Here is a 24,408-nt window from a genome sequence, read left to right as displayed (position 1 = left end):
TGGTGAAAAAGATGCTGTAATCTTGAAGATAAATAATGCAGCTCTTAACTGTTTACCAACCTGCGCTCTGTGTCAGCCGCTTCCTGTTTATTTAGTTTGAGGTTTCAAACTAAATGATTTAAATTTAAATTTAAATTTTATAAAAGAAAAAATTATAGTAAAACTTTTAAAATTTAAATTTTTTATAAGAAAAAACACCGTTCACAAAAATCAAGGTAATTTGAACCCTCAAATCAAATTTGTATGAATCGTCTCTTTCTTTCTTTCTTTTTTTACTAGTTAAAGTATCAACCACTTAAAACTAGTTCAAGTGGTTGAGTGCATATGTAATCAACGATTTGAATTCTGATACTTTTATTTCTTCTTAATATATGTATATATATATACCGGAAGTCATAGCTCTCCCATCGTATAAAAAAATAATAATAATAATAATAAAAAAGAACCTGCACTTTATATTGAAACAAAACTTATTAGAACAACGGATGTTGGCAGTTGAACCATTAGTTTCTAATTATCTTTGTTCCTTCTCTTGAATATTGCATTATGTTATATTCCAAATAGGTGGACAAAACCACCAAATTTAATCAAGGTGAGGATTCCCAACAGTTGTTTAATAGGATGGAAATTCCAGTTTCAACACAAACTTTCTTGTGACCTAAAAGAGAAAATTGCTTACTCAAATTTTCTGGTCCAATTTTAGGCAGTTGTACAAGTGCTCTTACAGATTTACTATGAGCTTTTCGCTTCAAACCTTCAATACCATAAATACCATCCAACAGTTGTATAAATATTCTTATTGATCAAGTATGAGCTTCTGGTCCCAATTATAGGCAGTCGGTTAAATTTTTGAGATTTTTTATGAGCTTTTACAAATGCATAAAGAAAACTAAACTAACGCGGTTGAATTATTGATAAACTAGAAAGTAGTAAAGCTCGAATAACTCCAATTCTTTCAATACAGATAGTAAGGCAAATATGAGTTCATGCTAAAATGTACAGGGAGTACGGCAAAGCCCCTCTTATCATCAAACTGATGGCGAAAACAACCTGGAAGAGGAAAAATAAAAACTGATTGCAAATAGCCAAAAAAAAAAAAAAGCAAAGTACGCATTGTTAGCGCATCGAATTGGCTCTTCATCACATTGTGGATTTCCAGTTTGTTTTCCCTCCTCATTTGAGTAGCTTCATGATGATAGTTCAACATACTGCAATTGCATCCATAAACAGCTTGTACTAAAGGTGTGTGTGCCTGTTTTACTTTATGATAGGAAAACATGAAATTCTACATCATTTAGCTTCCAACAAGGATCCGACATAGCATATACATACTACTGCATTACTATAAAACAGACTGATACAGTACATCAGCAGTAAGATTGGAAATAGTACCTCATTATTAGCTAGTTTATTGAATATTCAACTAATGAGTTTGAACAAGTGACCTCAGAAAAATCCCTATGCTGGCACCCAACATGAGGAGGCATAAAGAATTCTCCCTTTCCATCCCTGAAGCATCCAATTGTTGTCTTCATCAATTACAAAATCCTTGTGGTACCATGCCTTCAGCTTGCCTCTAAACATGTCCATAAGCTCTTGGTTCAAAGGCAGTGACCGGAAACCGGCCCTCATATTCCGAACCTGCCACTGCTTGTATGTCTCAGGCCTCTCGACTCTGTCCGGTCCCTCACATGCTATCACGTTCATAGCCTCCCGCCCATAGAATTCTCTCTCAAACATCAACCTCTCTTCGTTGTTGCGGCCTACGTTGGTGTCTAACACGTCAAAGGAGGCGGAGAAGTGGAAAAGAGCCTCGCGGAAACGTGTGACAAAAAAGGGTGCGTTGTAGGATCCATTAACAATAGACTGAACAAAAATGGCTGGATTCATCTTCCTGATTAGGTTTAGAACAGCATTCCTCGGACAATTCACTTCAACAGTTTCATCAAGTAGGTTCTTGAACCGCATCAAATCGTTCACTGCAACTACCTCGTCGTCATCAATCTTGATGTCCTCAATTCGGACAGTTTCCCAATTTGGTGATGCTATGGCATTGTATTTAAAAGGGACTCCAAAGCGAGCACAATAATTTGCCAAGCGACGTCCTGTCTCTTCAATTCTCTCTGCTGGACGGAATCCCTTTTGGGGAAACTCTATCCCAGTAACACGCAGCTTGGGAGGTCCACCAGGTCTGCCTGCAAGATGCTTGATGAGGATTGGCCACTGAAAGCCATACAAGATCCCGAAATCGACAATGTGAAGGCTTGTTGCTTTCTCAGCTGCCTTGTAAATCATCTTGTTTGCAAAGAGCATGGCCATCTTCTTAAAAGGGCTGCATTTTAGACTAAGTTGGTATGCTTTCAGAATATCAGAAGCACTGGTCTTGGAAAGTAGGGTACTATAATACATCTGTGCGCCAGTTCCAGTGCCCGCCAGACGTGCCTCGAGGGCATTAGCAAAGCAATGCGCCAACCTTTGACACCCATCGCCAAGAGGAGAAGAATGCTGCCTAATCTGATTTAGAAGCTCGCCAGAAGTCCTTCTATCATTGCCTGACACAGCTTGTGCACATAGAATCAGTAGAGTCCTCAAATCCACGGTCTCCTTCTTCTTGCCCTTCTTCTTGCCACGGGCCTTTCCACCGTTACCACTACCTCCCTGCGGCTGTTCATCTGGCTGCAAGGCCTCGCTTCCTACATTTTGCCCGCATTCACCCACGACACCCTTGCATCCATGATCATGATAAAAAAGCAACACTTTATCAAACGTCTCCGATAATTCACTCTCATCCGTGTAAACTGCAGACTGCTTGTTACTCCTCTCTTCTTCCGAATCCACATCTTCCCGCTCATGGTTCTTCCTTCCCCTCGATCCATTCGGCGAGCTATCCCTCTCACCTTTTACAGCCACCAACTTTTCAGGCTCTCCCAGTCCCTTCAACTCGGAAGAATATTCCCTGCTCTCCAGATCAATGAAAAGCTGATTACTTTTGGGAAGGAACCTACTGGCCTCCTCTAACCCTTTCTGAAACTGCAAGATCGAATCGCTGTCCCCAAATATGTTCTGCGCCAGAAGCTCGTTTACCGAAATAGGGGCGGAGAACTGCGAACCAGAAAGCGAATTTAGCTGGGAATTGGGGTCTCCAGGAAGAGAGGACTGCAATAAAGAGGGTGGTTTAGAGTCTCCTACATCACTAAGCAAATGAGGACTACTAGCACTATTACTTGTACTCGTACTAGGACTAGTACTACTTCCACCATAATCACTAGAACTTCCTGAGAAATTATTATCAGGAGTCTCAACTCTTGGATCCACACCATTGTTGTAGTTGGGTGAATAAGGATATCTCTCACCAAGAGCATCATAGAAGGATTTCTCAGTGATTTGGAGATCCAATGGGTCATAAAACATGCTGGGCTTTTGTTCTATCTTCTCTTCCATAAGGATCTGGCTTATGTACTTGAGAACAGTTTCTGAGAACTCAGTGTCCTCTGAGGCTCCATCTGGGCCTATGGTGGAAAATGGGACAGGGGATTCTCCCTCGGAAAGGATCAAGTTTCTGGGTTCAGGAACAGGTGAAAGGAAAAGGTGATTATTGTCCATGGTGAAGCCAAGATCTGGGAAGAGTCGATTTAGGAACTGATTTGAATTTGATAAGAGGGTTTTGAATTCGTTTGGGAAATCGGTGAAACTTGGATCCATAATCATCTAATATATTGTATGCCCTTAAAACAATGAGAAGAAAGTCAAAACCCCAACAAATCAAAATTTTAAAAACGAAGATCGCTACTTTAATCAGAACCTATATCTGGGAAAAACTCTGAACCAGTTTAAGACCACAAATAACCGAAGAATCTAACGGATAAGATCAAAGACCATCACAGAAGATAAAGCAGAAAATAAAAAAAAATGAAACTTATAACTATCAATCCAAACAAAAGAGATGATAATAGAGCTGAAAATAAGAAATGGAAAAAAGGGTTGATAGGAAAAAGAAATTGGAGTTGAAGAACTTCAGAAAGCCGTGGTTTTGTCCCAGAAGAAAACAAACGAACTAAGTCCAAAATTGTTGCAGCATAGAAGAGAAACAGAGGAGGCTCTGTCGCAGATGCAAAGGTTCTAACGGAAAAGGCTCTCTTACATGTATGAGTACACACACACATATATCTATAGAGAGAGAGAAGATTTAATAAGCAGAAGTATGAGGAAGCGAACCTTCTTCGAAAGATGATGGTCTAAGACGAAGTTGACTTTGTGTCTGACTGACCGTCACAGAATGATATAAAACTGCAGCCAGTCTCTATATTAAACTATACTGTAGTGTGTGCTAATCTGCACTTTTTTTCATTTTTCGTAATTCTTAATTTACTAATTTAAATTTTTAATTTAAATTAAGATATAAATTTATATAAAATTTTTTTAATATAATAAAAAAATTAAATATAATTATTTTTTTAAAAAAAAATTACTATAATAAAACTTAAATTTTAAATTTAAATTGATAAAATAAACAGGTTTTAATCGTTAAAAAATTTTAACTTCACAAGACGAGAACTTTTATCATTGTCTGTCTGAAAATTTAGAATGATCCTGTTACAGAAGTTGTGCATGAATTTAGGGAGATTTGGTGTCAATAATGTCACGGTGATGTACAAATGTTATCGGCCCTCAATTAGCTTTGCCAGAAACAGAACAGGACCAGAGAGGGAAGTCTTTTGGCCCCACCATTTGGCGCACGAGTGGCAAGCGCTGATTAAGCAGAGATTGGAGAAAATACGCCTGTTGTCGTACTAGTCAGCGTTTTTTTATCTATCATAATCAGATTGATTGACTGGTCAAACTAGCTGAAAAGATTACTTGGCTATCCAGCCCCTCTCTCTCTCTCTTATCATAATCAGATTGATTGACTGGTCAAACTAGCTGAAAAGATTACTTGGCTTGGCTATCAAGCCCCTCTCTCTCTGGTCAAACTAGCTGAAAAGATTACTTGGCTATCCAGCCCCTCTCTCTCTCTCTCTCTCTCTCTCTCATTCATTCTCCTGTGCAAATAAATTCTCCCCTCTCTCTCTCTCTCTCTCTCTCTCTCTTTCATTCTCCTGTGCAAATAAATTCTTGATGAGCAAGCATCAACATTATCTTGTTTTCTTCATCTTTTTTTTTCCCTATTTTTCCAATTTCAACATTTTAAATATTTGGGTATGCTCAGGTCTACTTTTCTGCATGCCATGCTGAATGCCGGAATCCAAGAGAAGTACCCATAAAACATCATAAATGCCCAAAATATTGAATTTTATTATTATAAGGTCTCGTTGAGTTCACAGATTCGAGTTGAGATTTAAAAAAAAATTAAATATAATTTTTTATGAAAATTTTTAATTATAACAAAATTAAAATTGAAAACTCAAATCGATTAATGAACGATTTTTAAATATTTAACTTTCAATTGCTCAAAGGTCAACTTGAATTATGTCGTGTACACATTCAATAACCTTTTTGCTTTGCAGGTACATGTACATGTACATGTTCATATAAACCAACTACGTGATGAAAGCAACGTCTTTATCTTCGGAATATCCCTTCTAGAAAGGATAGATCATAGTGGTTTATTTCATGCGGAGTCTAGATAGATTTAGCGTTGCTTCTTTTGGCCACTTTAAGCAAAATCATTTCACTTCCAAAAAGTATGGACCTTATTTAGAAGATATCTAGTTTAAACTTTAAAGCCGTAATATTTGTTGATAACAAAAAATATGGCGCAACAAAGTGATGTGTTTACCACCATCATACTTTGCTACATGTGACTGCGTCTTAGGCATGACTAGCTACATGTGAATGCATTCACATCTGGGTATGAAACGTCTAGGTTAAAAGGAAATTAAATCAGGACAAACAGAACTATTAAATATATATATATATATATAATATATATAAGGAAGAAAAACAAAAACAAAATACCCCACTAACATAGCTATTCATTTAACTTTGTACACCTTATACTGCTCAGTGTTGATATACTAATAAAATAATATACACATATACTATGCATTAAACATGAAACCAGAAATGAAGTAATAAAGAAACCCCCTAAACTAGCCCTTGCAAGCTCTCTATTTGGCGCATCTACAAAGAACAGAAACAGGGCATGACAAATCTCTGTTAATATATGTACAAGAGAATTCAGAGTACTCGTTAACCAATATTATAATTAAAATCACCAGTGCATGGCAAATCCATGTTAATATACACAAGAGGATTCAGATTACACATTAACCAATATTGTAAATTAAGTCACCAGAAAGATGGCATTTCTATGTCCTATGCAGGTACCCAACAGGAGGATGCATGGAGGACCCTGCCCTTCCAACCTTGAAGCATCCAATTGCCATCTTCATCAACCCCAAAATCGCTGTCGTACCCATGTTTCACCTTAGCCTTTAATTTCTTCATGAGCTCCGAGTCCAAAGGAAGCGGCCTGAACCCCGCCCTCATACTCCGGACTTAGCCTTTAATTTCTTCATGAGCTCCGAGTCCAAAGGAAGCGGCCTGACCCCCGCCCTCATCCTCCGGCCCTGCCACTGCTTGTATGTTTCAGGCCTCTCAACTCTTTCTGCGCCCTCACATGCTACGACATTTATAACCTCCCGCCCAAGAAACTCCTTCTCAAACATCAATCTCACCGGATCCTCGTGAGCTAAAGTGGCATCAGCCACATCAAACCACGAGGAGAAGTTAAATAGTGCCTCCCGGAAACGTGTAACAAAGAATGGGGCATTGTAGGATCCATTAACAATAGCATGAACAAAAATGTCAGGTTTTAACTTCCTGATTAACTTTAGAACAGCATCCCTTGGACTGTTTACTACAACGGTCTCATCCAGCAAGTTCTTAAACCGAAGAAGACAATTCACAGCAAGCACCTCCTTGCTGTCAATCTTGAAGTCCTCAATTTGGATAGTCTCCCACGTTTTTGCTATGGCATTGTACTCAAATGGAACTCCAAACCGCTCACAGTACCTTGCCAAGCGATTTCCTGTCTCCTGAACTCTTTCTTCTGGCCGAAAACCATGCTGGGGAAGGTCAATTCCCGTTACACGTAGCTTGGGTGGCCCACCAGATCTTCTTGAGAGGCAATGAATGAAAGCAGGCCATTGGAAGCCATAGAGGATACCAAAATCCACAATGTGAAGCGTTGCTGCTTTCTCAGCTGCTTTTTGAATCATGTTGTTTGCAAAGATAATTGCAATCTTCTTGAACGGGCAGGCAGAGATATAAGCTTGATAAGCTTTCAGCGTCTCAGCAGCAGATGTTCTTTTAGAGGCTAGAACCGCATAAATCTCGCTTCCAGTGCCAGCCAAACGCGCTTCAAAGCCATTCGCAAAGCAATGGGCCAATCTCTGAGACCCGTCACCTAAGGGAGATGAGTGCTGCCTAATCTGTTTTAATAGTTCGTTAGCAGTTCTAACATCATTCGCAGAGACAGCTTGTGCACAGGAGATCAGAAGTGTCCTTAAATCGACCACTTCCTTATTATTGTCCTGTATCCTGGAACGAGTCTTACTGCTACTAGTTCCGTTGGATCGCCCACCCTGCTGAGTAGACTCGTTAGCTTCATTATCCTGATAGGCTCCATCACATGTAGAGCCAGGAGTTTCCTCTTTTCCCCCACCATAAAGCAGCACCTTATCAAACAACTCTGATATCTCATCGTCCTCCGTATAAACAGCCAATTGCTTGTTACTCCTACCATCTTCCAAATCCGTTTCTTCCCTCTCGTGATTCTTCCTCCCTCTCCACCCGCTAGGAGAATCATCTCTCTCATCCTTCTCCACCTTGACTAATACATCTGAAACCTTTTTTTCCTTCGACTCCGGAGACAAGTCAAAGTTATCCAGATTAGTAACAAGTTGATTTCCCTTAGGAAGGAACTTATTACCCTCCTCCAAACCTCTCTTGAACTGCAACATCAATTCATTCTCACCTGATGAATTCGGAACCAAAAGCTCACTTATAGAATTGTACGGAAAGTTTGACGATGATAACGAACTCGACTGGAAATCAAAACCAGCAGGAACGGGGTTCGGCAACGCAGGGGGCTTGAATTCCGCCGGATCAACAAACATCGAAACGGAATTCAAAGAAACGCCAGTACTGGAACAAGAACTAGAGCTGATATTTCCAACGGAATCATCCGGGCTCTCAGCACAACAAAAAGGGGGTTGATTTGGGGAAGGCGAGTACTTTTCGCCGAGAGCTTCATAAAGGGATTTCTCAGCGGCTTGAAGAGCCAAAGGGTCATGGAACATACATGGCTTTGCCTCCATATCCTCCTCCATAAGCATTTGGTTTATGTACTTAAGCACGGTGTCGGAGAAATCATCATCATCAAAAGGAGAATCTCCATTGGAGCTCAAGCACGAGGCAAAACTAGGGTCCATAGAAGAGTCACTGAGTTTCATCACTCCGTTTACAGTGTTCAAATACCCGCCTAAATTGGGATCGAGACCTAAATTCGAAACTTGACAAGCATTTTCATCCATAACAATCGTCAATTTGAAAGATTCACAACGGCTAAATCAGAAACCCTAGGAAGAACAAAAAAACAAAAAAAAAGGTTTCGACTGAAAAGAAACGAACAGAGACGCTACCGGTACGGTCTGCGATGAAGAACAGGAGAAGAAGGAGATATTCCAATCAAAGTAGTGATGCTGCCATTGTTTGTTCCAATTAAAGCTCAAAATTGGAGTACGGAGTACCTAGTTCCTACTGTGAGGCTGGTTTTTTTTTTTTTTTTTTTTTTGGCAGTCGGAGTAATGGGATGTAACATGGAGATCATGCATGATCACCCACTCATGATAAGACACGTGTCACATTCTTTGTTTTTTATTTTTATTTTTATTTTTTTTGCTGAAACTTTCAAAATTGCAAGTTGATACAATTTATGTAAGTTCTTAATAATTTCTTTTTTTTTTTTATCTCAAGTTTCTTAAGAAATTCAAATCTCAAAGGGGAAAAAATAATAATAAAGTGTTTGTTATTGAATTACAAGTTTTTCGTTGCAGTTGGGGCGAAGTGCTAAAGAATTTTTCTTTATGTTGTTTAGTTTGTTGACATTTGGAGTCTTTGGTAGAGCTTTATTTCTTATTTTCTTATTAAACAAAAAAATATATTCAATTTTATGAGTAAAAAGTTAGACTTAATTACATCAATACAAATGGTGAAACAAATTACCACAGGTGATGATGGTATGGTAGCAAAGACCACCTACTCAAAGTCTTTTTTCAATTCAGTGTTCGGATCGGTTAAATTTGAGTTTGAACGAGTGAAGAATAGATTTAAACTCTTTATTATTGTAATAGCGGGATCAATTGATTCTTTTTATAGGTGTTAGGTATTGACGTAAGGACACTAATGACGTTGGAAACTAAAAAACCTCATTAAGAAAACGCATTACGCTGATATAAATTTCAACTTTTTAACTGTTAGCACATCGTTTGATTATTTCAAAGATTCCGTATGCTTGCTGAACAAGTATTTATTTTTAGTTCAATCAAATCTTTAGTCTCCTCTATTCATGTATTTTCCTTTTATAAGAATTGATTTTAGGTTAGTCCAAACATAAATGGTAGATTTTGAGTTAATAATTTGCTCATTCAAGCTTCTTTGATGGGAATCAAAGATGTGTGTAGTATCTTGATCAGGATTTGCTGTTCAAACGGTCAACATGTGGAAGGAATCAAAACCAATTTAAGCATATATTAAATTGCAGAAGAAAACAAAATGCTTCTGTATCTGGGCTCAATGGTTATTGGTTAAGACAAAAAAAATACAAGAAAATAAAAGATTTTCAACTTCTCATTATTATTTATTCCACCTGCCACTGAACAACTCGATTGCTTGCATTATTGTTTTTTTGTTCTTTTCAGCCTTCAATTCCAAATATCACAACCACTACTGATATGGTCCAAACTATAAACGACCGTGTAATAATGCTTAATTTATATTGGTCGTTGGTAGACAAACTAAATAAATAAGGTAAACCATGTAATAATGCTTAATTTATATTGGTCGTTGGTAGACAAACTAAATAAACAAGAGAACTTTATGGTGCATCTTCTATTTGTGACTTATCAGTGGATTAAGTGTTTTGACTGTTGAATTAAATTTTTTATAGTAAGATTTGTGTAGCTTCATATTAAAAATTTACAACGCGTTATATAAAACTGTTTTTATTGTAGATCTGGCTGTTAAAAAATTAATCTAACAGTAAAACACTTACTCTACCAATAAGTCACAATTTTAAGATGCACCGTAAAATAAGCTAATAAATAATTGAATAAAACCAAACTGAATGGAGACTTGATAAACAAGAAAACCAATGATAATATAAAACAGGATTTGCCTGCTTTGCAATTCAACCCCACTGCGCCCCACCAACTTTATCCCTTAATTTGTTGACAAGAAAATGGTAAATACAATGAAACACCATGATGACTCTCAAACCTGTCCTAATTTGATCTCACTAAGTTTTTTTAATTGTTATTTTGTCTCTTTCACACAACTCTCATTTACTTTGACTATGCAAAAGCAATCTATGATGAATGATCTATCACAAACACATAATGCTCCTAGAACACCTTCGTAAAAAAGAAAATAATAATAATAATAATAATAATAATAATAATAATAATAATAATATGATAGATAAGATTATTTTGCACCATCAATAGAAACTGTTAATTTTAATCGTTAGATTAGTTTTTTAATGCTCAAATCTATGCATGTCCGCATTAAAAAATTTACAATCACGATGATTCTACGATTAAAAAATATATAATTCCTACCATCAAAATAAAATAGCTCCGTCCACCGTAAATTCACTCTAAAATAATAATAGTAATAATAATAATAATAATAATAAAGACAGCACTTTGACATCATGTCCCACATACCGCCATACATTGAACATCATCGTGAGTGGGAGATAAAAAAAATATCTAGGACCTTGTCAACATTTAGTGCTTTCTTTCCTTTTCCTCATTCTTATGTTTCTAATTATATTCAAAGGACTTTAAAAAAAAAAAAAGTATCCAGATAACTTCATAATAAGAATTCACAAGGCACTACTAACGTCTCTGATATTTGCCCTCCTCGAGCATTTGAATTAAAGAGCTGCTATCAACATGACATTTTGTCAACGTTTGTAGCTCTTTCTTGTTTTTTTCTATGTATATGAATGATGTAATGTCATTTGTTTGATCCTCTTAGCTCCAAATTTTGCACGAGGCGGCTTGATGTTTTAATAGGGAATTATCTTTTTTTTTTTTCGTGGAAAAGTCTTGAACAATTGAACCCTTTTGTAAAGAGATAAGAGACCCCAGGAGCTGCCCAAAATGATTAAAATACATGCTTTTTTTTTTTTTCCTCAAGGAAAGGGATATAAATCTTATTCAGTCAAAACTATTATGTTGTTGAAGACCTTAATATGAAACCAGCAATGGTCTATAAATAAATAAATTTAAAAAAAAAAAAAAAAAAACGTTGCTTTTTACACTGTATAAGGTTTCTACTTGTTTATTCACCATTCAGGGAGAAAATTATATACCGATTGGTTGTTTGAAATCTGATTAGTAAAAGAATAAATGGAACCATTGAGGAATGGTTGTAGCTTCAATGTTAAGAAATTTGTTACTATTTCCTTCAGGGGGGGGAAAAAAAAAAAGAAGAAAGAAAGGAATTTGTTACTATCACGCATCAAAACCAGTATTCACTTGTAAAAGATTTTACATAATTTGATATATTGTTTTGGAAAAAGAAATTTCTCTTTGGCTAAATAAAAAAGATATGGTCTTTAAAAATTGGTAGGCAGACCAATAATAACCTAATCCATTCATCGCTTAGTCTTTACTAAATCTCAATCACTTACAAAACATTACATAGCATGCCACAACGTTTATATATTTTCAAATTTATGTCACATTTTTTTGGTGGTTCCGATTTATCAAACGTTTTGTTGATCTTTGACTTAACTAGTTTATTGTGTAGATAAATAAAAAATTCTAAAATTCACGGCATAAATTCAAAGTCCTTTTTTTTTTTTTTTTTTTTTTTGGCATTCCTCCTAATTTTTCAAAAGAAAACGACATGATCTAATCAAATCTAAATCACTTGAAGGATGGGCCAATTTTTAGCCCCACTGCTAGTGCTATGAGTCCATGGTTGTACTACCCATTGGTCGAGCATGACCAAAACATGGTCAGCACTTTGCCTCAGATAACTCTGGTCTAGGTTAACGTCCGTTTATTTCACCAATTTGAGTTTAGAATTTGAGTTTTACTGTAATACAAAGCTCTAAAAAACAGTCACATTTAAATTTTTTACTATAATAAAAATCTCTAACATAAAATCACATTTTAACTCAAATTAAAAACTCAAATCAATAAACTAAATAGGGGATAAATCTATCCCTCTTAAAGTCACGAAGACGCAGAAGTCTTATGTGAAGTACATAATGGGCTGGGCAAAGGGCCTTGATCTGGGCCATCCTTTTGTAGGCGGGCCAGACAGCTACATGCCTGCTCTACTCTACACCTTCCTCTTGCTAAGCAAGGTCAAAAGGGGCCCATCCTTAAAGCCCAAGAATTTCATTACTATGATAGAAAAAGGAAATATATAGGATGAATCTCGATTTTTACCTCTTAATTTTAATAAAATATTTTTTTAGTTAAATAGTATATTAGTATTTAGTGGTCATTTATGACTATTTTAAAGTCTGTATTGACTTAATTATTAAATAAAATTTTCCCATTAAAAAAAGTATTAATCACAAGTAAAAAGTTAAAAATTCATATTCATACAACAAGTTTAGCAATTTTCACTAAGAATTATTTTCACCGATAGCAAGATTTTATTTTTATCATTTTATGAGTTCTCGACTTTTATAGTATAACTATTCTGGCGTTTTATGAAATAGTAAATACACACTTCTACCTCTTCCATTAATAAATTGCTTATTTTCATATGAAAACCAACACGAGAATAGCACACGAAAGTTCCAAAAAAGATAAAAATGGGGGGAAAAAAATGATTACCAGAACCCCACCCATTGATCGAGACCAAAAATCCCCTTCCCACCAATGCCTCGCCTTGCACCGCTCTTGCCTTCCATCCCCTCTTGGCTTCTTTGAAAATTTTTAAAATACTAAAACAATTTTACAAAGTGTTAAAATTTAATTAGAGAAACGACCGAGACAAAAAAAAAAAAAATTTGACTGTAAATCTTGATTTCATTAAAATAACCTTCGTAACTAGTCATGTGAATGTCATGTATGAATTTTCATCTAAATAACGGAAAGATCAATCTTGCAATTAATTCAAATAAAACACCATAAAGTAAATGTCATGAGCCAAAAGCAGACAAGAGTATATTTTTGGGGACTACTAGTAACCCTTATGATGAGAAGTGAGAATATGTTATTGTGTGCTTATGATTTAAGCTGAAAAGACATTGCTTAGAACAAGTTTTTAATAATCAAACAAACCTTTGACTATTAATGAAACTCTAAATACTATCTGAATAATATTCATATAGGAATGTGGTAGCAGTATGGATTTGACATTGGTTTATTATCCCTTTAGCAAAAGGGGTTGGTTTGAAAGTTAATAATTTGAAAAACTTTCGACCACAATTATTAATTTTATATAAAACATTTTTTAGGTGGAAAAAAAAAGGGGAATTAGGAATACAAGCGCAGTATCCCCAAAACCAATAAATTAAAAAGAAAGCCTTTAAAATCTCCACCACTAACAACATAACCAATCTTTTTTCCCAAAAAAAAAAAAAAAAAAAAAAAAGGATTAAATCCTCTGATTTTCCTGGCCTTCAGTACTAGGGATGATCCCTATCCTTTATTATCCCTCAAAAGTGAGGAAAGAAACGTTGTAGCTATTAGTAGCCACAAAAATCCTCGAATACTTTCCATTTATTATCCATGTTTTGACGTTTTGCATTTTCTTTTTATCTCTATTTATTGATAATGAAAATGAAAGTATGAAAGTGATAAGGATGGACGTAAAATGAACATTGTTTGTTAGAAATGACTCGTTGGAATGGCCCTTGATCCATTTGCTCAATAATTCAAACTCCAAATTGAAAGGCATATTCTTCTTTTATTTTTTATGTGCTTAAGAATCCATCAAACAGGTCTTCACCTGGAACTGCCACTGTGTTTCTTCGTTTATTTTGTTATTATACAGTTGGCAAATGGAAAAAAAAAAAAAGATAGAATCTAGTTGATAATTTATACTTCCAAATTCTGATGCTTTAAGATTATCCAAATTGGAGTTTTTGCGATCCAAATCTCAATCAAAATTGCATTGTTCATAAAAAAAAACTTTGTATGGAGCTCGCATTTTAATTTTTCTATTATTATTATTGTTAGAGTAAAATTTCATCCAACACTTATCCAACGTTCTTAGACTAATAATTTAGATTGAATAAGTAAATTATCTAAGAAAATTAGAAGAACACTCGACGAACACCAAGAACTTCTGAAAGAATAACAAAAACAACATGAAAACAATCACAAAGCAATTGTATTCAGAAATGAGTGTCCGTCTTTTCCTCTTAAATTGAGGGAATTTATAGTACATTAGGATTGAGGAAATTTAATTCTCCTATTAATTCGAGAGTTTATTCTCTCTTAATTACAATGTGGTTCTTCACCTTTTTGTGAGTTAAAACTGATAAATAATCAATGAGAATTAGCTTTCAACCATTCAATGTCTTTAATTAGCGTCGTTTACTTCACTTGATAACATCACGCGACCTTTGAACTTTCGGCTCAAGAGAGTTTGAGCTCGGGAGAGCTTGGACTCCGACGAGCCTTTGAATTTATTGCACATGATTCCGAAAATGCCGCCCAATCATTATTATCTTAAAAAAAAAGTCACATTGATGGATATATCTACGCTTTCTTTTTCAAGATAACTAGAAAATGAGGAAGCGGTTTTCATAGACGAAATACCATTAAAAAGACTAGACATAAAATCACCAAAAGAAAAACATAAATAAAGGAGAGCTGATAGTCTTAAATATCGATTTATTTCAATACTGTTGCGATACGGTTTAGGTATCAGATTTACTATATGTATGGCATTTTGTAGAATATACAAATATGAATTGGTGCAGAAGAATAATAATTTAAATATTGCTCAGCTAAACGACTGATACATATAATACATTACACATACGAGATAATATTACTGGTAGAATCTATTTTATTTTATAGGAAAAATGGGAATATGCATATGGATCCACGTTACTTTTAGTTACTGATCCTCTGACGCGCACACATGCAGGCACGCGCCTCTAATATATATATATATATATATATATATATATAACCATTTTACTTTTGGTTGCCAATTCTATCTGTGTTTTGTCTGTGTTAAAGCGGAAATCCCCAAGTTAGGTAATACTTCCATAAAAGCATGTCAAAGCAATCCAGTCTCCAATTTCATCTGCTTCCAACCCCATTTAGCTTTTAATTCCAACATGTTGACAGAAGCCTTTTTAACACATATTTTTACACTTTTGCGCAGTTAGTTTGTTAAAAGTGAAAGTTCTTCTGGTCTACCGACAAAGTTTGGTATTGAAAAAAGAATCTAGAGGACATTACATTTCAACTTTGTTCTGCAATAAATAGCTTCAACTTCATTGATCTATCTACCCAAGTAAAGATACCAACAGAGAAAGTTCCAAATTTAACCATTATTTTTTTCAACTCCATTATTTGTCACTGCATAAAATTTTAATGACATTATAAAAAATAATATGTAGATTACGAAGCGATAACCTACAAGTTACATAAGATAAATTTACCAATAGTAATTAAGGCCGGTAATATAAGTCACGACTCGAAAATGACATGAATTTCACGGGTTAAGGTTGAAAAAAAAGATGTTCGGGTCAGAATTGGGTCGACCTAAAATTATACGAAAAATATAGATCAATTCAGGTTAGACCCGCCTAACTCGAACACGACACAAAACTCGTAAAAAACTAAAAAATACATATATTTTTTCATTACATATATTTTTATTTTATTATGAACTTGTGATATCATGATAGTTATACTCAAAATCTTATACTATTATTTGCTTAATTTTAATGGATGTTATTGTATTTTAGTGTGTTATAAATTTTAAGTTATTTCTAATATGTAAAAAACTAAATAAAAATATACAATTTTCGTGTCAATTTCGAGTTCACAGGTCATTTTCATGTCGTGTTGTGTCAACCCGTAACGTGATCGTGTCGTGTTCGTGTTACGGTTCTTAAAAAATTTCGTGTCACATATCGTATTTAGATTGACTGTAAATTTAAAAAGAAACGATCAAAATACAGCACGTTACACGAATTGTCACCCGTAATAGTAATACCAAATAAAATAGTTACTTTATTGATGGTATGCTTAAAAATCCCACATACCAAAAAAGATAATAAATGAACGAGTAAAATGAATTCCGTTAGCAATGGCTTTTCTTATTCCGTCAAATTGTCAACCATTTACATGCACCAAGAGCAACCCAAATATTACACAATTTCCTTCAAAGACATCTCTATCCCTCCCTTTGTCATTACTTTTTACATCATTAACAAAAATACATGGAAAAAAATTAAAAAAAAAAAAAATTCACATTGAAATTAATTAGACAATCTAGATATCGTCTTTTCCTACAATCCTACGTTTCTTTCTACATCATCTTTCAAGCATGCATTTTTTTCAGCTCTCTGCAGAAAAGACTCTTCTCTTGACTCTTCTCTTAGAAGAGAAGACACGTCTCTGGCAGCGGCTTGAGCTGTTGTTTCGCTTGCTGCTGGGACCAATACGCGTGTGCGGTCAGGACTCGGTCCAGAAGCTCCTGCGGGACGGGCTCTCCCCTTCTTTGCTGAGGGGATATTCTTGCCGTGTGCACAAGTGTTTTCCACTTGTCCTGCAAAACCGCCCAAGAAAGCACCCGTCAAAAACAAAACTCCACATCATAAAACTCAAAACTGTCAAGTGTTGAGGGGATTTTTTTAATGGTAAATACTGTGACGTGATGGGGGTATTTTAGTCAAGAGCGCATGTGCTGGAAAGGAGCACAGGAGAAGCCGTGTACAATAAGAAGTCATTAGATTCCTTGAGAAGGTGGGTATTTTAAGCAAATAAAGTAAAAGACTGATAAAGCTAATCGAGACTAGGCTAATCACTTGCCTCTTGTACAAGCAATTATTTGCCAGGACGAATTAAATTAATAAAGTACGTACTGCTGTATGGGACCCCAGCCCAAAGGTGGACTTTTTTAAATTTTTGTTAAGATACAACAGTAAGAAACAATCAAACGGATTGATTAAAGTAACAGCTATGAATCTGGAGTTTTATATGTGTTTGTAGTTAAAAGTAACATGCACTGCTACTTTATAGGAATAGGAGGAATCTAGCCGCGGAAGGAAGAATCGGAGGAAACGATGACTGGGATGAGCAAACTTGGTAAGGAAAAATTTAAAAAGAAACAATCATATCAGAATCAAGGGTTGGCAAAGACTTCTCAATTATTTAGTTATTAAAAAAAAAAAAAAAAAAAAAAAAAAAAAAAAAGAGTTGGCAAATAGACTTCTCACCTTCAGATCCACATATGTCCTGTGCTTTGCATTATCGAACGCTCGTAGTTTAACGTCACGCCACCTGAAAATTACCAAAGCTCATTAAGAAAAACTCCCTAGAATATGGCCACAGCGTATGATTACAACAGAATTAATAGTCAATTGAACAGGAAAACAAGAAATAGAAACAACATTTTAAACTACTCCATGGCGAGTCTTGTCTCCTAGTGATGGCCGACCACCAGGAGGCCTGGCCAGACTTGTGAAAACTAAAGTACTCAACATACTAACCCAGCCAAGTCCAATGCTTAGAAAATAATAACCATTACTAGTCATTTTTCACTTAAATACCTTCCGGTTCCAAGTTTCTCAACCGCTTGAACAAGTGCTTCTACTTCATTAACAGAGAATGGTCGACGGATTCGACGCTGAGCAATCTCAGCTCGCTTGGATTTCCGGGGTGGTGGAACAACAGCTAAGGCATCTACACTCATTTCTGGTACATGAACCAATGCTTTCAAATCTGCTGTACTTTTGTCTACTGACATGTCAGTTGGAGAAGGTGCTGAATCATGATCACTTTCAACTAAGTTCCCTAAATTGGCGGCATGAGGCTCCTGAGAAACGTTGGAAGTGCCCTGATCAACAATGGATGGATTGGGAGAATACCTAGTAAAAGAGCAATTATATTATGTAAGTTCCATAATCAAACTGGAATATCTGATCATAGTCTGGAAGCATCTCTATGATACAGGAATACTAGAAGAAAAGTATTGACTATCAAATCAACAAAATCTCGACTTACACAACTATAAACAAGACTTAACACGTGCATTACCTTATAAGGGGCTGAGGTGCGTCACCAGAAAGGAAATGAGGAGAATCTCCAGTGCACAAAGGTGTAGAACTTTGTGAAGGATTAGGCTCCAAAGTAAATCCCAAAGAATCAAGCTCATTGTCGTGAGAAATTCCAGTCTGCTGCAGAGTTATGTTGTCATCTCTGACTTTCTTTCCCTGAAGAAGGACACCAATACGTAACCCGCCTCCAAGTATTGCTGTCACTGCTTCCATAACTGTCCTCTGTAGAACAATTATAAACAATCGGAGAAACTTAAACGACCATGTAAGGAGCAGGAACTACATACTAACAGCAAATTGCAGGGGCTATACTATAAACACATGTATAGCTCAAATATTGGAGATTGCAGAATCAAAGGAGTTAAGTAAAGCAGCAGGATTTCTGTTTTTAAAAAAATACAGTAAATTTCCAGTATACCTTCAGTGAACCAACAGTTGCAGTCTCTGGAATCTCAATAAAAAGCTCTGGCACTCTAAAAGACTTGATCCTTAGTTTCACTGAGTAAAAGGAAAAGCACCTTCGTATAAGACCTCTTTGTATGTCAAGACACCAATCAAGTCAAAAGAGTACGTAATAATCATTCCCTAAAAGGTTCTCATACCGTGAGAATCCCTGCATTGGAATGATGTGTTTTGACCAGCTCTTGAGCACGTCCCATTTCCTGTATAATGATTTTGGATTAGTAAACTAAAAGAGAAGTTGTCAAAACACTAGTAAGCTACTAAATTCAGCTAAGAAGAGCATGTGGTTTGGACTTTGGAGAAAGACCTCCTTGCAACTTCACACATGATTCAGAGGCATCACCAATGCCCTTCTCAGGTGAGTTAAAAAACCTCTCATCATTAATACCTCCATCAGAGGTCCAAACTGAGCTACGATCAAATAGTTTCCTCTTCTTGAAAGGAACAGTCATTTGAGATCGTTGGCGCTTGTAACAGTCTTTCCGATTACGGTAAATTGGTTTGATCATCTCACCTGAAAAGATCAGCAAAGTATTTACAGTTAGAAAAAGAAATGGAATTGGAACATGACAACGAACTACTGAAACTATGACAATAATAAAAAACCACTCACCAGGATTCGGAAGTGTCTCATCCTTAAACTTCGGCCCTACTTTCCAATGTTTAGAAGCCAATATTTTCCTTATCCTTCTGTCTCCAATCCGTGGAGCTTGTCTAAAGCGCTTGGATCTAATGCTTGGATGAGTACACCCAGAGGAGTTTTCGTCATCATCTCTACTAACTACTTTTACATCATCCCTGGTTGAGGGAAGTGAGTTTGCGGGCACGTGGTCCACACACAAAGGTGCCTTGGCACTACTGTCTGAACTGAGCAATGCAGGAGGTTTACCCCGGGAGACCACCGGATCCTCTGAACTGCCCGTATCAGCCCCCGTGCCAATTAGCACTTCTCTATTATTGTTTGACTCATCTTTTACAAGTGTCTTAGCTTCACCATCTAATTTACAGATACCAGACTCCCTGTACATAGACGAGCCATCTTGTACTTGGCTACAAAAGCTTCCTATTTCATTCTTAATATTTCCATCACCAATATTTTTAGTTACTAACCTCTCGGAGCAATTAGAAGTTGGCAGTATAGAAGTCAACACTGAATGGTCATCGTTTTGAGGAAATGAAGACTCCTTAGAGCAGTTGTTTTCATCATGAGCCTGTAATACAGGCTCCGAAACAAACAACTTCCCGTCACAACTTCCTTGGTCACAAGGTTCCACATTCAATGCCTTACTTTCATCCTTCGCATCTTGCTTAACAATCAAACATTGATCTTTTGCACTAGATGTATTACTCGACGTGGGAGAACTCTCTTCCTGCAATAACTTGCCAGCTACAGTCGCCAATAAGTCAAACGCACACATTTTATTTTCCGCAACTCTCTTCTGAACCGTACCCCTCCTCTGAAAACCACAACACAAAATAAACGATCTGAATGACTAATTTCATAAACAAAGACAAAAACAAAAGTAAATTTAAATATTAGGTGATATTAAATAATAGAATGTAATTACCCGAGCTGATCTGGTAGCTCGAGGCATAGCAGGTACTTGGTAGCCATTAAATCCATAGTCCAACCTATTCTGTAACACCATATCCGTAATCATGAACGAACATCACATCACATTACACCAAACGCAAAGAACCAGAGTTCCTGGTAAAATCTTGTCTTCAAATTATGGTCCTCACTAATCGGTTATGATCGTATAATCCAAAAGGAAAAACCCTGAAAGCAGAAGAACATGATTCATTAGTCTCATGAATTCTTTATCTAGAAAAAAAAAAAAAAAAAAGGAATAATAACAATAACTCAAATTCCATTGTTATAACAAAATTTATGAAGCATAGAACATCAAGAAAAAATAAAAATAAACCAATCCTCATATGACTAAATTGCTTACCATATGACACACTAATTGAAACAGAGTAATATACCATCCCTATCCAAAAAGGCATTGCCTTTGATTGCGAAGAATTTAAATTTTAATTGAAATTCAATCTCAAACATTCGTAAATCTTTCATTTTGAGTCTCATGATTTTCAACACAACAAAATTTGATTTAATTTTCAGGCCTTGAAGTCTATTTCCAGGGTCCCGTGCAACCATAATTACCAGGTACAAAAGCCCAGAAACCAGAATTGGCCAAACCAACACCGCAACTAAGGAGCATAGACTCAACTCCATAACTCCATCAGATCCACATGATCTGACCATAAACAACAAAAATAGAGCAACCCAAAGTCACTAAAAAATAAATAATAAAATTAAAAAAAAAATCTCATGACGCAGGAAAAAGTACGCGAATATCAACATTTCCATTTACAGTCAGGAATAACTGAAAAACAGAAAAAAAATCCTTAAACCACCGAAAAACCCTAATTTACATAGACATCACAAGAACTAGATCTACGTAATAATTACAGAAATCAGGGAGAAAAAAAGTGGGTGAAAGTGAACAAAGATGGATTCAAAAGATTTATCCAAAAGTCTGAAAAATTCAGAGATCTAAAACCCTCATCAACTTGAAACCTGAAGAATTCAAGCGAATTCAGAAGGGAAATCGGGAACAGATCATCTCTTTCAACATAAAAAATTAAAACTTTTGAAATGGAAATAAGAGATAATTTGGAGACCAATCTCGGATCGAATCCAACCAAAAATCTAAATTTTGAACCAAATACGAATCAATCCGTAAGGCGAGATAAACAATGAAATTACGGAGAAAATCGATGAAAAAAAAACTCGTCCAATTTATGTTCAGAAATTGCGAGTTCATTAAAAAAAAAAAAAAAAAAAAAACAAAAAAGGAAGGAAGGAAGAAGAAGAAGAAGAAGAATTTGGAGAGATGTAACAGTTTGTCCAAAAATCACATTTTCTCCTCTTCGCCACGATTTCTGGGGAAACAAATATAATTTTGGGGAAGAGCATCGTCACAACGGCAAAATCCAAAACAAAACGCAAGCTTTTCGACAATCCGTGAAGGAAAATCCACGAAAATAAAACCTGCTCACCTTTACGCAACAGTTTCCGTTCAAAGCTCGAATCTTTACGGTGAAAAACGGGAATTCTGAGAAGTTTAAGGAGAATGTATGATCGTAAAATTGTCGGACAAATTCAGAGAATAAGGAATTTTCCTACCGTCATTAAACCACAAGTTTCCCTCGGTTTTTCCTATCCCATGATTTTTTTCCCGAAAAAAAAGATAAGTTTTTTGGTTCAAACGAAACCCATTTTCTCTGATCTTCTCTCTCTCAAAAACTCAATCTCGATCTCTTTCTCTCTCTCTTTCTGATCGCCAAAACCCTCTGATAACTACCCAACCTTTGCTTAAACCCCCAGCTCTTATACCATTGACCCCCTCCGACCGGACCTATCGGTAAATGCATTGGGCTCACCGGCTATAGTAGGTTCCCTTAAACCACCTATAGACCGGTTCTTCGCATTTGGGTGACCCACCAATATTTTTAGTTTCCTAAGATATTGACACGTGGACCATACGATCGAGAAAAACGTTCAATCACGAAGAGAGTTATTTTTTTATATTTTTATTTTTATTTTCGTCGATATATATAATTTTGTATGAAGGAGAGTCCATTTTTTTTTTCTTTCTTTTTACAAGGATGAGGCCTTTTTTTTCACCTTATGCGATAGATGGGCGTAAAACCGAATAGGTGGTGTTTGGTTATCAATAAATTTTTGCAAAAAAATAATGTATTTATTGGCAGAAAATTAAGTTTCACATTTCTTTTTTAGGGGGGAAAAAATAGCATCACAATAAAAATGCTCCCTAATTTGCATATTTAGTTTAACCACTCACCAAACTCGGACCTATTTACACGACGATTTTCACCTTTATTAAACCCTCGGCAAAAAATTATAACAAAAGAAAACGGAACACAAACTAGGCTAACTAGCTAAACCCGTAACTTATCAATTAGCATTACAAGAACGGTAAAGCATAAGAAAACAATTGTCTTGTTAAATCCGAGCAAGGCTTTTATAGATACCATATTATTAACAACTACTAAGATATAAACCTGCAGTAAATACAGTATTAAACTCGTTCTAAAAAAAAAAAAAAAAATACAGTATTAAACTGATCTTAAATCTTTAAAAAGAAAAAAATGGGCGGTAAAAAAACGTCATAAATAGTGAAACACAGAACAACGGAAGTTACCGTACACAACGTAGAAAAGTTTTAGAAGCAGTTTGGAGTAATTGTCACGTGCGTACAGATCTAATACTCTGAAATATAAAAAAAAAATATAAAAAAAGAAACTCTTTATTCTTTTTATTCGCACATGTGTTATGTATATGCTTTGCTTGTTGTGAGATGGCAAAGATCCTTCTCAGATCTGAAGAAGAAAAAGGTTGGGTTCCGCAAATAGGATCCACGAGGGTCAAATTCGTCATTTCGATTCCAAAATCCGAATGCAGACGTATTTGTATTCGAGCAGTTGTCCCGATCAGCATGTTGCGCACCTTTTTTTACCCTATTTCTCGTTTTATTTATTTAAAAATTTTACCCACGAAACTTGTGGCCCTCTTGTTTCTGTGTAGCACTCGCCACGTTGGACGGAGCTAGAGGTCCCGAGTCCTACGTGGAAAAAGGGAAGGTCCCTATTGGTCGCTTTTTGGTCAGTATTATCCGAGTGTGACCAAAGATGATGGGAATATTCGTGAGAGATAACGTTGACGGTCGTGGGGAGGGGCCTGATTCCTGAAGATCGTAACGTGGGTGGTGGAGAGGCGAGATCGTAAACGGCGTTAAGTTCGGAGATAAGGAGTGGTGGGACCGTGAGACGTGGTGGGCCCCATATGGTGAGAGGGTCAAAACTCAAAAAAAAAGTATTTAAATATTAAAAACCGGAGGCGAAGAAGAGTGGGAGGGAAGAAGTTTGAGTTTGACGGTTAAAAGTGGGTAAAGTGTCAAAGTGGGCGTCTTGGCGCGTCGTGTCGACGCGTGTCGAGAGAGAAAAGCGGCAAAAGCCAAAAACATAACTGAAAAAAAAAAAAAAAAACATGGTTCTCTTCTTCTCCTCTTACATCTCGTGTTATCGTCACACGTGGCGTTCAGGGAGTGGCTGGAGGAGACTCATTTTCGCCGGCTTTCTATTCCGTCGCCGTTTGTTTAGGGAATGGTCGTTATGAACACTAGGCGAAGAGCGTTTGACAATTTTAATTTTTTTTTTAATTATTCTTTTAAATGAAATAAGCGTTTTTGGAATTTTTTTATATATAATTTTTTTTAATGGCGTTTTGGAGGTTTTAGTTACACTTGCAGACAAACACGCAAAGATTCTTTTTTCTTTTTTCTAGTTATTAAAAAAAAACCGGAAAAAAATGTTATACGCTGAGTGCGAGGGCCACACGCCACACGTTGTTG

At 36.0% G+C, this 24,408-nt stretch overlaps 3 protein-coding genes across 6 annotated transcripts; all 3 read right to left on the bottom strand.

Moving 5' to 3' along the window:
• Window positions 1-968: 968 nt before the first annotated feature.
• Window positions 969-4,236, bottom strand: LOC21407970 (scarecrow-like protein 14). Its single transcript, XM_010108204.2, has 2 exons — window positions 1,393-4,236; window positions 969-1,260 (listed from the first exon to the last, which is right to left on the bottom strand). Exon 1 carries the CDS (start codon window positions 3,706-3,708, stop codon window positions 1,459-1,461), a length of 2,250 nt encoding a protein of 749 aa, XP_010106506.2. The 5' UTR covers window positions 3,709-4,236; the 3' UTR covers window positions 969-1,260; window positions 1,393-1,458.
• A 1,816-nt stretch (window positions 4,237-6,052) lies between these two features.
• Window positions 6,053-8,783, bottom strand: LOC21407968 (scarecrow-like protein 14). 3 transcript variants are annotated; one of them, XM_024172366.1, is made up of 3 exons: window positions 8,646-8,783; window positions 6,569-8,515; window positions 6,053-6,497 (listed from the first exon to the last, which is right to left on the bottom strand). In XM_024172366.1, the coding sequence occupies exons 2-3, from the start codon at window positions 8,454-8,456 to the stop codon at window positions 6,316-6,318; spliced, it is 2,070 nt and encodes a 689-aa protein (XP_024028134.1). In that variant the 5' UTR covers window positions 8,457-8,515; window positions 8,646-8,783; the 3' UTR covers window positions 6,053-6,315. The 3 variants fall into 3 exon arrangements, with proteins under 3 accessions (XP_024028134.1, XP_024028135.1, XP_024028133.1); XM_024172367.1 differs by having other exon boundaries at window positions 6,569-8,503; window positions 8,646-8,655; XM_024172365.1 differs by having other exon boundaries at window positions 6,569-8,783.
• Window positions 8,784-16,513: 7,730 nt separating this feature from the next.
• On the bottom strand, window positions 16,514-22,261 carry LOC21407967 (telomere repeat-binding protein 5). Of its 2 annotated transcripts, none has more exons than XM_024172307.1 (10): window positions 22,034-22,261; window positions 20,536-20,747; window positions 19,581-20,424; window positions 19,275-19,481; window positions 19,108-19,167; window positions 18,924-19,003; window positions 18,486-18,727; window positions 17,999-18,316; window positions 17,666-17,729; window positions 16,514-16,995 (listed from the first exon to the last, which is right to left on the bottom strand). In XM_024172307.1, the coding sequence occupies exons 2-10, from the start codon at window positions 20,626-20,628 to the stop codon at window positions 16,825-16,827; spliced, it is 2,079 nt and encodes a 692-aa protein (XP_024028075.1). In that variant the 5' UTR covers window positions 20,629-20,747; window positions 22,034-22,261; the 3' UTR covers window positions 16,514-16,824. The 2 variants fall into 2 exon arrangements, with proteins under 2 accessions (XP_024028075.1, XP_024028076.1); XM_024172308.1 differs by having other exon boundaries at window positions 19,356-19,481.
• Between the last annotated feature and the right edge of the window lie 2,147 nt (window positions 22,262-24,408).

The sequence above is a fragment of the Morus notabilis genome, unplaced genomic scaffold (genome assembly GCF_000414095.1).
Source record: "Morus notabilis unplaced genomic scaffold, ASM41409v2 Scaffold46, whole genome shotgun sequence".
NCBI lineage: Eukaryota > Viridiplantae > Streptophyta > Magnoliopsida > Rosales > Moraceae > Morus > Morus notabilis.
Note: the sequence above shows the minus strand (reverse complement) of the source record. Positions and strands in the feature narration are given on the sequence as shown.

Coding starts and splice junctions, on each gene's coding strand:
- LOC21407970 (XM_010108204.2), bottom strand. CDS start 3,708: ATGATTATGGATCCAAGTTTCACCGATTTCCCAAACGAATTCAAAACC.
- LOC21407968 (XM_024172365.1), bottom strand. CDS start 8,537: ATGGATGAAAATGCTTGTCAAGTTTCGAATTTAGGTCTCGATCCCAAT. Junction 6,498..6,568: donor AACATACAAGCAGTGGCAGG/GCCGGAGGATGA, acceptor TTAAAGGCTAAG/TCCGGAGTATGAGGGCGGGG.
- LOC21407967 (XM_024172307.1), bottom strand. CDS start 20,628: ATGATTACGGATATGGTGTTACAGAATAGGTTGGACTATGGATTTAAT. Junction 18,728..18,923: donor CAACTGTTGGTTCACTGAAG/GTATACTGGAAA, acceptor ATTGTTCTACAG/AGGACAGTTATGGAAGCAGT. Junction 17,730..17,998: donor GAGAAACTTGGAACCGGAAG/GTATTTAAGTGA, acceptor GGTAATTTTCAG/GTGGCGTGACGTTAAACTAC.